At 33.7% G+C, this 12,698-nt stretch overlaps 1 protein-coding gene across 2 annotated transcripts in view; it reads right to left on the reverse strand.

Annotated features, from left to right (window-relative positions):
• Nucleotides 1-12,698, reverse strand: part of LOC145285846 (advillin-like) — a 186,889-nt gene that overhangs the window by 36,772 nt on the left and 137,419 nt on the right. For both annotated transcript variants that reach the window (XM_080134287.1, XM_080134288.1), the window contains exon 17: nucleotides 4,926-5,036. In XM_080134287.1, the coding sequence (XP_079990413.1) occupies nucleotides 4,926-5,036 (111 nt within the window). The remainder of the gene's footprint in view (nucleotides 1-4,925; nucleotides 5,037-12,698) is intronic.

Consider the following 12,698-nt stretch of genomic DNA (forward strand, 5'->3'; position numbering starts at 1 on the left):
TCATTAATAATCAATTTTCTACCTTATCGTTTTTTGTAATTTTTGGATATGTTCATTACAGACTTTAGGTAGGTGGTGAAGGTGAACTCAGTACGACCACAAGTGGGATGACAGCTTGGGCGAAATTATGTGAGTTGGTGCCTTTGATAACATCATGAGTAATTCCTCTCTACATCCAAAAGTTATATAGTAGTTGTGTCAGAAACATCATATTATATGGCATTTATAGAGAAACGCATTTTCTGTACTCTTTTTCCAGTGATTGTAGGCAGTTCTAAAAGCGACTTTAGTTTCAAAACATCTATCACATTTAAAGGAATTGAGGTAGTGTTTTTGTGTGCAATGGTGGCAGCACATTCAAGGATGTACCATGATTGGCTGTTTGGTTTCTATTGGAATTTCTCAGAAAGTATGTGTTACGGACCAGGATATAATAATCCTAACCCACTACAAAAGAAAATAATGAAATGAATGGAAGGAAAGAAAAAAAAACAAAAAACAAACTCAATTGCTGAATAAAATAAACATGTTTATTTTCTGTTGAAAATAAATGGTTTAGGTGGAACACGTGTTTAGTTCAATTGTTGGCGACTACATATGTGGAAAAAAGAGGAATAAAGTAGGGGAAAGAGAAAGGGCAGTCCAGCATGTAGAAAAAGAAAGAGAGAGGAGGTTGACCTCAGTAAAGCCGCACGTGCATGGTAGCAATCGTCCACGTGGAAGTGTCTTCAGGCCACAAGCTGTGGACGCGAACTTGTCTGGTTGATGAACCAAGGCAAAAGGGAAGGAAGAGAAAGTTGAACGTTATTGTTAGCTTTTATACTGGGGTCAGCGTTCTGACTGAGCATGTCTGGAGTTCCTTTAAAGGGAAGTGACGTTGCCCATGTGTGCGTATGTGTGCATACATGTGTGTACGTTAGCGTGTGTGTATATGCACGTGAATGTGAGTGTATGCACGTGAATGTGAATATATGTACATGTATATGTGTGCGTACATGTGTGTACGTTAGCGTGTGTGTATATGCACGTGAATGTGTGTATATGCACGTGAACGTGAATATATGTACATGTGTATGTGTGCGTACATGTGTGTACGTTAGCGTGTGTGTATATGCACGTGAACGTGAATATGTGTATGTGTGCATGTGTGCGTACATGTGGGTGTGTGTATGTGAGGAAAAATATGTTCGAACATATGTTACTGTCTATGCCGATGGTTGACCAATGGTTATAATGGATGCATTCCTTTTAAACATAAAACATAAGGGTAGTACTAATATGAAAGTCCGTAAACTGACCCAGTCGGCCATCAAGTATCAATATAGACTGTTCGATGGAGAGGGATATTTGGGGTTTGGTTATATTTTATTTTTATGTTTATTCGGACAACCGAGTGATCAGAAGATCTTAGCGGAGACAGGACTGAAGATGAGCTCAACTCGGGACATGTTATTAGAAAAAGATCTAGAAGACTTGCAAATTGTCTATCAGCATCCTGTACTTGAGTGGGTTCGTTAACAATCTGAGGTTTGTATTACTATACGCATAGATTCGAAAAAGTTGTCAAAAAACAAATAAATGTTATCAAAGGCAAGATAAGTTACTTTTCTACCTAACTAGATACTTTTTTAGTGTTTTTATTTAATGTAACATGTTTATTCAGCTCGAAAAACATACAGTTTTTACCGATGTATTGGAAAATTTAAAATGGCGCCCGACTCTCTGTTGAACACGGTAAGTTTTGGAAAATGAGTTAAAAATAAAAAACTATACAAAATACTGTTAGAAACATATATGAATATATGTCAGCCTATGTCACAGTAACATATTAAGGAGTTTCTAACAGTATTTTGTATAGTTTTTTTTAATATAATTTTTCATTATGTTACATTAAATAAAAACATTAAAAAACATATCCACTTGGGCAGAAAAGTAACTTATTTTGCCTTTGATAACATTTATTTGTTATATATTTGTTTTTTTCTGACAACTTTTTTTTAGAATCTATGTGTATAGTAATACAAACCCACAATCTGTGTTAGAATACGTAAAAATGAAAAAAAAAAAATTCATTTTTGCGACCCTAAACTAGCGAAGATTTCATCAGAGAGAGAGAGAGAGAGAGAGAGAGAGAGAGAGAGAGAGAGAGAGAGAGAGAGAGAGAGAAAGAGAGAGAGAGAGAGAGAGAGAGAGAGAGAGAGAGGTGAGGTCTGTTTTCCAGCCAAATTATTAAAGGGAAGTAACCCTAATGTTTTTTAATCAGGGAGTTATCTTCCTTATGCCACCCATTCCTTGAGGAGTATAGAAAAACGAGTTATCTGTGTGTGTATACGTGCGCGTGAAGAAGAAAGGTTGGGATGGAAAACTGGGGGAGTGAGAATGGAAAAAATAGAGAGGAGATAGAAATTTTAATAAAAATATTTTAATCGTTTACCCTGGACGATGCCAGGTGATTCTGCTAGTCAAATAGTAAATAGGAAGTAATTTTGGCGTTTATGTCAACGGATCATCAAATCTAAGGGAGATAACTAGCATAGACATAGCAACAATAAGCATATCTTGCAAGATATAATTTGGGACGCTGAAATAATCAGTAGAACAATGTAAGAATATTTAACGAAAAAAAAAAAAAAAAAAAAGGAGAGAAACAAAATTAGGTTACACGAATTCTATACCTGCAAGCGCCGGGTAAAGTTGAAGTTAGTCCCGGAAATTTCAACAAAAAGAAAACTAGTTATCAACGAACTTAAAATATGACAATGTTAAGTAACAAAAGAAACTTATTAATTAACGTATTACACAAAACATGAATGAAACGATGTTAATTAATCAACAACAAAATTAAATAAATTTGTTAATTAATGGAAATGAAATTATATCACATATTGCTCCCGGATGGCAATAATTATACGAGGAATACTTCTCCCTTTTCCCTTTTCCCTTTTCTACCAAAGAAACTCCATGAGATGAAGGTGGAACATTTCAGTTCTCGTCGCCAACAATTTTCGGATGTTTTTTGGCATGAGACCAAAAACCTTCAGTTAAAAATAAGAAATTTGTTTTTCTTTTTTTTAGTAAATCGTAAAAACTAATGAAAAGCATATAAATTTCAATGCTAATTATTTTTAACGTATCTTCTTTAATAATTAAAAACAGCAATTTAAATGTTAATTAATATCTAAACGTATCTTTATCTTACCTTCAATTGTCTGTGTGTGGATGCTGTCATCATTAGGATTGACGAAGTTAGTATCATGGATGATTGTGGCATGTTCATAGATGCCGTTTTCATACTCGCCTAAAATATTATACGTAGCCCAGCCATCAGATATGATACGTGTTTTCGGCAAAATCCGCGATCGAATTATTGGGAACAATGTTTCTCTATCTCTCCTTTCTACAGTTGTTACATTATATTTATTGGTTTTTCTTTCTACTGCTCCAAAGACCTAGACTCCGTCTCTAAATCTACCTCTGTTGTATTTTCGTTTAAAGAAGTAGGATTCATCAATTTCTACTTCTTTTGGTGTGTTATCTAAAGTTAACCCTCCCAGCAATATGGGGTTGCTTAAAATATCCTGCTCACAAACTTCTCTAATAAATTGCTTCCAATCTACAACGGCATGGGAGGCAATGCCGACTTCTTTCTCAATTGCAGTTTGCTTCACATCCATACTCCAACAAAAAATAATCATAATTATTTGCCTTATTCGCAGACGGCTTAAAAAAAAACAAAAAAAAAAAAAAAACGACCCCTTTCGCACGCTAACAACTGACCTACAGGCTCTAATCACAGACAGAAATGACTGCTTACCTAAGATAAAGAAAACAAATTTATTTTTTAATTTTTTTATTTTCGTTTAAAAAAATTACATTGACGGTTTAAATACTTCAAAAACTCCTTCGAAAATGTTTTCTATTTTCGTTGCTTTGTGTGCGTTAATTATTATGCGCCCCGAATTATACCTTGCAAAATGAAACTACAAAATAGTAAAAAATAAATAAATAAATAAATAAAACTTGAATCATAGCCAGAAATTGACGGTTTAAATACTTCAAAATCTCCTTCCAAAAGTTTGAATCATCCTGACGCTAACTAATTATCTAAAATAAAGAAAAACAAATTTCTTATTTTTATTATTTTTTTATTTTCGTTTTAAAAAAATATTAAAATGACGCTTTTTGTTTTGTGTACGTTAATAATTTTCTTTTGTTACTTAACATTGTTATATGTTACGTTCGTTGATTAACTTCGCTAACTTGTTTCCTTTTCGTAAACTGTTCCAGCAATTTCCGGAACTCGTCTACAGTAATCGTGTAATCATTTTTTTTTTCATTTAACATTCTTTCATGGTCCTGATTATCTTGCAAAATATGCTTATTTTTGCTATGTCTATGCTAGTTATCTCCCTTAGATTTGATGAGTCGTTGACATAAGCGCCGTAATTTTTTTTTATCACATTAAAGTAAACGTACTAATGTTCGGTTTTCTTATTTATATCATGCTAACAGACTTCCCTGGTATTGTCAGAGAATGGATAATAGTCTCTATAATAGTTTCTCTTATATAATCATTTTTATTTTTGAATTTCTAAAATTTGAATTTGTTCAACTATTTACAGATTTATTTCCCTTGATTTCTTAAATTTCTTGAATAAAAGAACAATTTTTCTTTACTCTACACTGTTGGTGATTTCAAGTGATTGAATATTACTTCTATTTTAAAATTATGCTTCCTAAAAACACCTGAAAATACTTCAAAGGAAGTAAAATTTAGGGAATATCATTAATAATATAAATTGAACTTGTATTTTGTTAAAATTTCACAAAAATCTGAATTTTATCTGAATTTTATTGTCTTTATATCAAGCTAAATTAAACTAAATACAGTTCACATTCAATCCAAAATCCAAAGTGTTAAATACCTGAATGGCTTTTGTGTTGAAAGAAGTTGTGCCACAAACTTGAAGCATGAAATTCCGCCCAGGACAGGCAGCCAACACGTCGTTCTTTTTGCCCCAACTGTCATGGCTGCCCTGAAAGAAGAAAATACATAAAACTCATAAAATGGATAAAAACACACACACACACACACACACACACACACACACACACACACACACAAGAAAAATGTCCGCACATGAAGTAGCTTATTATCATTGTTACTTCTGTGTTGATTTTTACAGCCGAAAACTGTCGTTTCTGTTCGTGAACCAATACTTAAAGACATCTACATTTGGCCGACATATTAAAATCAAGGTGAAGTATCGGTTCTGTTCTCTGTTAGAGGATTGTGTCACTATATGGTATCCATTATCTCTATCTCTATCTCTGCAATTATATAAAAGTCACTTTGTGTGTGTCTGTTACTTCCTCATAGTTTCCAAAACGGCTGAGCCTATCTTTTGCAAATTTCACACAAAGTTAATTTATATGTCTGGCAGTGTTCTTAGATATGTTTTGTACAGAAATTCATATGATAAGTATCGAAAATCGAAAAAATCCGATCTTAAAAATAGCTTTTCTCTCTTATAGATAAAAAGATATAATTTTTACAGGGAATATTGACAGGCAAAGGGAAATAATAAAATTTCAGCAAATCATTTCTTCTTAAAAAAAACAAACAAACCAGATTTATTATAATCTGGAGACAAAGCTTAGTGGTAAAGCATTTGACTACAAATCGAATAATCCCCTGTTCAAACCCGGATGTACCTCACCATATTATTTTGATTTTTTTTTCTTATTAATAAGTTCAATTTACAATAAAATAAGAAGTACCATTTAAAATCACTGCAAATCATTTCTTCGTTTGCATATTTTAAAACTAAACATTAATCAGAAGTGACTTTTCCAGGGCATTCATCGTCAAACCTTAAATATCAGTTGACGAGATATTGTAAACAAACACAGACAGAATTTGGTGACCAACATCATCATCATTATGTTTTAAATTTTTTTGTGAATTAGTTCACCAGGCAAATTATTCCTTGTAATATATGATATTCAAGACAGGATTGATTCTATAATAAAACATATGCAATCTAGATGAATTAAAATATCATGTTTAAGCGTAGTGTACAACCGGGCAACGCCGAGTCGCCAGCTAGTATTTGTTCCAAAGATCAAAGAATTAACAGGAATCTGTTGATTAGAATGGTAACATGTTAATTTTTTTTTTTTTTTTGTGACAGATCTCTGATTAATATTATTTACAGGAAAAAAAATTGATTTGTTTGCAGACACAGCTAATAATAATAATAATAATAATAATCACCCCCCCCCAATAGAAAAGTGATATCAAAGAGCCGAGAAGGGTCAAGGAGGATGGAAAGACCGAGGAGAGAGCGCTGGCCAAACCTCTGCTGGACAAGCACGAAGAGAACTGGGATCGTGGGGAGGCTTAGTGCCACTCAAATTCCAGTATAAACCAATGGCCACTACCAGCGAGAAATCAATGGTATGAGGCTGTTGCGATGACGCAGATTTATTTGCTAAGGCTATCGAGGGAGGTGGAGAGAGCTGGACGTCTGGGGAGACTTGTTGTCACTCAGCTTCCAGAGAACACCACAGGTCTTCAAACCGATCGTTTGTTGACTTGTGTGAAAGCTCCATGTGAACCAATAATAATAATATAATAATCTATCTACATATCTGTGAAAGTGTGTGTGTGTGTGTGTGTGTGTGTGTGTGTGTGTGTGTGTCTGTCTGTCTGTCTGTGTACATTTCCCTACACATAACTCTGTCAATTTTCAGTCTACAGAATCGAAATTTGATATACAGGGTATGGAGATTTGGGAAAATCTTTGTAATCGGTTTTCGGCCAGAAATTTGGCTGTTAAGGGGTCAAAGTTCAACGATTTGACCTTTGAGAACTCTACCAAATTCCTCCGCCAATTTTGTGCATAAACAATTGAAATTTTAGATATAGGTTCCTTGGACATGGATCTAACTTAATAACTTTATTTGAGCCCAAAACAATAAATGTTAAGGAGTCATAATAGGTGTCAAAGTTTAAAAATTGACTGCTTTTTTTTTTTTGCTCAACATACACCCCAAAACACCCGGGCAACGCCGGGCTGAAATGCTAGTATATCTATAAAAGTGAAAATGTTTGTGTGTGTGTCTGTCTGTCTATGTAAATTTCCCTACCAAATAACTGTCAATTTTCGGTCTACAGATTCGAAATTTGACATACGGGGTATTGAGATTTGAGAAAATCTTTTTAATCTGGTTTGGGCCAGAAATTCTGCTGTTAAGGAGTCAAAGTTCAACAATTTAACCTTTGAGAACTCTACTAAACTCCTCCGTCAATTTTGGGTCTAAACACTTAAAATTTTAGATATAGGTTCCTTGGACATGGATCTAACTTCATAATTTAATTTGAGCCCAAAACAATAAATGCTAAGGGGTCATAATTGGGGTCAAAGTTTAAAAAAAATGACTTCTGCGGTTTCTACCAAATTACTCAGAGCCAATTTTTGGTCTAAACATTTTAAATTTTACATAAAGTATATTCAGACATAGAGCAAGCTTTTTAATCGGTTTTTGTCTGAAAAGTTTGCTGCCAAGGGGTCAAAGTTCAAAAGATTTGACCTTTGCGATCTCTAGCAAACTATTCAGCCAATTTTGGGTCTAAACATTTGAAATTTTAGATGTACGTTACTTGGACATGGGTTAAACATTTTAATTTGATTTGAGCCCCGAACAATAAATGTTAAGAGGTCAAAACTGGGGTCAAAGTTTTAAAAAATTTGACCTCTGCTATCTCCACTATTTTTTCTCTATGGTAGTTAAGGAAGACTATTATATAGAAAGGCATTGCCGTACATATTCACACTTTTTAATATATACATATGCACATAAAGTTATGAACAGTACATAGGGGCGAGCAAAGCCCGGCTGAACTGCTAGTATATAATAATATAATAAAATAATTAATTTTTAATTAACGTTTTTAATTAACGTTTAATTAATCCAATTAAATTTTTAATTGTAAGTACTAAAATCGATGAACCTTTGGCAATACCAGTATGTGCTTTCAGCTTATCTGTTTTGTTCACACAGAACTATTGACAGAGCAACTAGTCAAAACACATTTAGTGCCGAGTCACTCAGAATGAATACAGAGTGATTCCCTGGGCAACAATAATATCACACCAGCCAGAGACACCCTTTTTGGGGAGTTGGAATAATCCTACATAAAAAATGACTTTGTGCCTAACTTTATCCTCGTGGGGACATTTTGATTTCCAGAATGGTAAAAACTAACAAAGATTTATCTTATCTCAAGCTTACTTTTTTTTAAACATCAAACTTGCCTTATTTTATTTTTTTATTGGAATCTTTTGAGATGAGTAATTTGTATATTTATTTATTTATTTATTTATTTATTTGCGGACTGTTATCCTCATTTTCATAGTTGTTGTTTTATGACGTTTCGGCCAACTATTTCTCTGGCCTTCATCAGGTGGTTAACCGTGATGGGATAGGTTGGCTGATTGGTTGTTTTGTTTTACGGCATATCAACCCTTTTCAGGTTATTTAATGCCGAATCTGGTGATTTTGAAGAACGATTTTTTAATATAGTGTATTTGTTTTTTTAAGTCGTATTCTATTTAACCCATAGTTGGAACCCTAACAGGTACTACCACTCCGGGTCAGAGTTGACCTGGGAGCAATGCCAATTAAAGGGTGGCTCCACACTCCCTAAGGCCTGCAAGCTGGGGCCTCACCATCGGATATAGTTTAAGGTCATATCCAGGATCGTGATGGGATAGGAATGCTGTATCTTCAGTAATTACTGCCTTCCATAGTTGTTGTCGTCTCACCACGTTTTTGCCCAACTAATCCTCTAGACGGTTTTGGGTAGGATCGAAATCGCTACCTTCAGACCTAGAACCGTAGAGACTCAACACCTTTATCCAGTTCCAGTTCCAGGTGAGCATTGTCTGAAGATAGCGGTTTCAATCCTACTCAAAACTGATACGACAACAGCTATGGAAGGCAGTAATGAAGAAGGCCAGAGGATGAGTTGGCCGAAACATTGTGAAACAACAACTATGAAGATGAGGATGATAGTCTACAGATAAATAAATTGCCTTATTTTGCCCTAAAGTCCGCGTAGTTATAGAAGACATTTCTGTAACATTGTAGAAGATAATCAAAATTGGTCCACATACAAAAATGTAGCAATGTTATTGTGTGAAGAAAGAGACAATGACGACTATTTGCAAATTAATGCCTGTTAAATTCACGCGATCCCACCCAATAAAAAAATACCTTGCCATTTCACATTAAATATCAATCATATTTAACGAAATATAAAAATCGTTTTTACAAAACTCATTTCAGAGAAAACAGCTCTTTGCATCTATTGCTATGGAATAATAATAAATAAGTTAATACAATAAATAAATGACATAAATAAAAAAGAAAAAGACGACATGTATACACTAATACGCAACGTATCAACGTTGGCTGTATATTCATGAAATCTTGCACAAATTTCCATTAAATTTATAACAGTTTGTGGTTGATAAACTATTTCTTATTATTTCAATTATTAAGACTATTGTTCTCATATTGAATGTTATTCTTGCAGTATTTTAATCGATTTAACCTCCGGCCTTCTTCAGGTATTCCTTGTCGAATGCAGAAATCTTTCTGTCAATCTCAGATATCCGGACGGAATTTCAAACAGAACCATTAATTTAATCCACAGGAGATAGCATACGGGAAGATAGCATAATTCGTCAGCCATTCTTAAATAATTTGCAATTGTATTTTGAGTGTCGCTTGCACAGAAGAGTGTACCTATTTACAATGCCTCCCCACGGGACAGAGTTAGACACCAGGGTCGTTTTTTAACGTGGAGAAAAGGTACAAAAATAAAAATTGTCTCAGTCGTGAAGGATTTCTCCTCCACTGAAAGAAAACGAGAAATGGAAGTGCCGCATCTGAAGAACAAATACTACACTTTGATCTTTATATTTAATTTATTTCGTTTAAAGAAAAAATTCCAATTAAAAAAATTCCAATATGAAATTAAAACATTTAAAAAAGTAAAATCTCCAAAAGACAAAACAAATTTAGGCACAAGGCCCTATAAGATCTGGGGAGGGGAGTGTTGCAGGGTCTTTGTAACTAAAGTAAAAATTGGAGTATTTGGCGACTTTACTATTGACTGGCAACATTTACCACAATACCTCATTCACTCTGTGGAATCTGAAGCTAACTAATGAAAACCCCAGCGTTTTTAAAAAAAGGATATATATATACAATTTCTGTATGTGTGTGTGTGTGTGTGTGCGCGCGCGCATTTTTTAATTTTTTTTTTAATATATTAAAATGTGTGTGTGTGTGTGAAAAAACTTGGCCAAATCTTGCACAGAAGAGTGTGGCTTACAATTGAATTTTACCAAATACTTTATCCGTTATGCTACGGGTCCTTGACACTCGTAGGTTATATCGAAATTGACCAAAACGTTGTGAGAACAATCCAAATAATATGAATAGTCAATCCTCCTTTTCAAAAACTCAGAAAGATAAACTATTTCTTGTAGTGTAAGCTTAACTGACCACGCAGAGTGATTGATTTATTATTTTGATCTGTAACATTATCCGTGGAATGTATTTCCATTGAAGTATTTACACAGTTTTTCCTCGTTTCCACAAAGTTCAATTGAAGATGTCAACCCGAGTGCATGTGCAGCCATGCAGTCGGATTCAAGATGTTAACAGAAGTCAGTTATGCTGCCTGACTGACGGTCATTGAACCTTAATCTTTAACTTCCAATTTGTTTCCAATAGTTTGCCGTCGATGGCGTGAACGAATAAAACTTTTTCTGAACGTTTGAGACGAACAACATAAGATTTCGTATTATTTGAATTCTTCAAACTTCTGTTTTCATCTTGAGTATTATTTCCACTGCGTTTCACTCGATGTAACTTCCTGGCCGATTTTCGTAAAAAAACATGTTAAATATGCAGATATTTTCCTAAACATCAAATTACACTTGTGGAGGATGATCTATAGATTTTAGCTTTACTGGTAATTTAAAATCAATAAATATTTATTATTTTATTATTATTACCAGTAATGGAAGATTTTGCTTTAAACAAAATCAAATAAAAAAGACAATTAAAAGAATCGTTTTGGCATTGGAAAATAGGCATTAATTTTTCCGATTCTGATACTGATTCCGATACCTCCAAATCTTCCGATTTTTCCGATTCCAAATTCCGATTAATCATCTTAATACTAATTTGTACACAACTGTCCAACTATTAGATGGTCTTCAACAACAAAAGAAAACTGGTTTTCATCAAACGGAAATGGAATCATGTCGTCTTTTCTATGACGACAATTTTATCATTCCACCCTGAATCTCAACTATTCAGCATCTACCAAATACTTCACATGTTCTTCATTCAACTCTCATTTTATCCCAGGAATTTTCTTCAACTTAAAGTCACAATTTCTTCACCAAATGTTTCACATAAACTCAAGAGCTTTCTGTGCGTTTCTCTTATGTAAAACAGATAATTCACTTAAGTCTTTGCTGTCCCAGATTCATTCGTAATCAAACAAAAAAAATATAGAGAACATTTTCATTTTTCATGACTGTCTCTGAATTTTTGAGATGAGGATCGTTTATTTGTATTATTTGAATTCATCGTACTACTGTTCTCATTTTGAGTTTGATTTTCACCACGTTTCTATTGATGTAACCTTTGACTTTCTTCAGGTATACTCATGGTGTAGTTGATAAAGTATTTGATAAAATTATGGCACACTTGGATGATAGTTGCAATAATAATAATAATAATAATAATAATAATAATAATAATAATAATAATAATAATAACAATAATAATAGTAATATTTTCAAAGTTCAGTCGTTTGCACTGTTCCCATGGCATTATTTTTCCAACCCAGTCCTGTCTATTTTTATATTCCTTTTGGACTAGATTTCTGCATTCACTTATGATGTGGTTTACTGTTTCGTCTCTTTGATCACTGAGTCTACCTTTACTGTTTCCTGCGTTTTGTTTATCTTGGTAATTGCAAATATAAGGTGCACTTGAACGATAGTCGCCATAATTACAGGAAGGGGGCCTGTTGAGCGTCGACAAACAAAACAAGATCTAAAAACTGTAACAATATTATTCAGTTTGGTGCTGATTTTAGCGATGGTAAAATTTCCAAAAAAGAAGAAGAAGAAGAAGAAGAAGAAGAAATCTATTGAAAATGACCTTCAATATATTTAGGAAATTTAAGATGACCAAAACAAAACAAAAACTATTAGACTTTTAAGATAAGATAAAACAAAACATCGCTTTATCTACAAACATTTTATGCTAAAAATAATACGAAACTGCGTCATCAGGTGGGTGTAAGCAACTTCCTGAAGGAGAAAAAGAAGGAGAAAGCTACGAGAAATCAATTAAAAATTATGTTCAATAAATTTTAAGATAAGATAAAGCAGTTTCAGAATTTTGGAAATGAGGATCGGTTATTCATATTAGTTGGATTCAGCGGACTACTGTCATCATCTTGAGTGTCATTTTCACAACGTTTCGACCGATGTAACCTCCGCAAGGACCCGTGGCGTAGTGGTTAGAGCACTTGGAAAAAATCAATTGCAAAAGTGATATTCTCCTTAAGGTTGAAGGTTCAGCGTGAGCGACCGAAA

The sequence above is a fragment of the Euprymna scolopes genome, chromosome 10, assembly GCF_053919585.1.
Source record: "Euprymna scolopes isolate OS-2025 chromosome 10, ASM5391958v1, whole genome shotgun sequence".
Taxonomy (NCBI): domain Eukaryota; kingdom Metazoa; phylum Mollusca; class Cephalopoda; order Sepiida; family Sepiolidae; genus Euprymna; species Euprymna scolopes.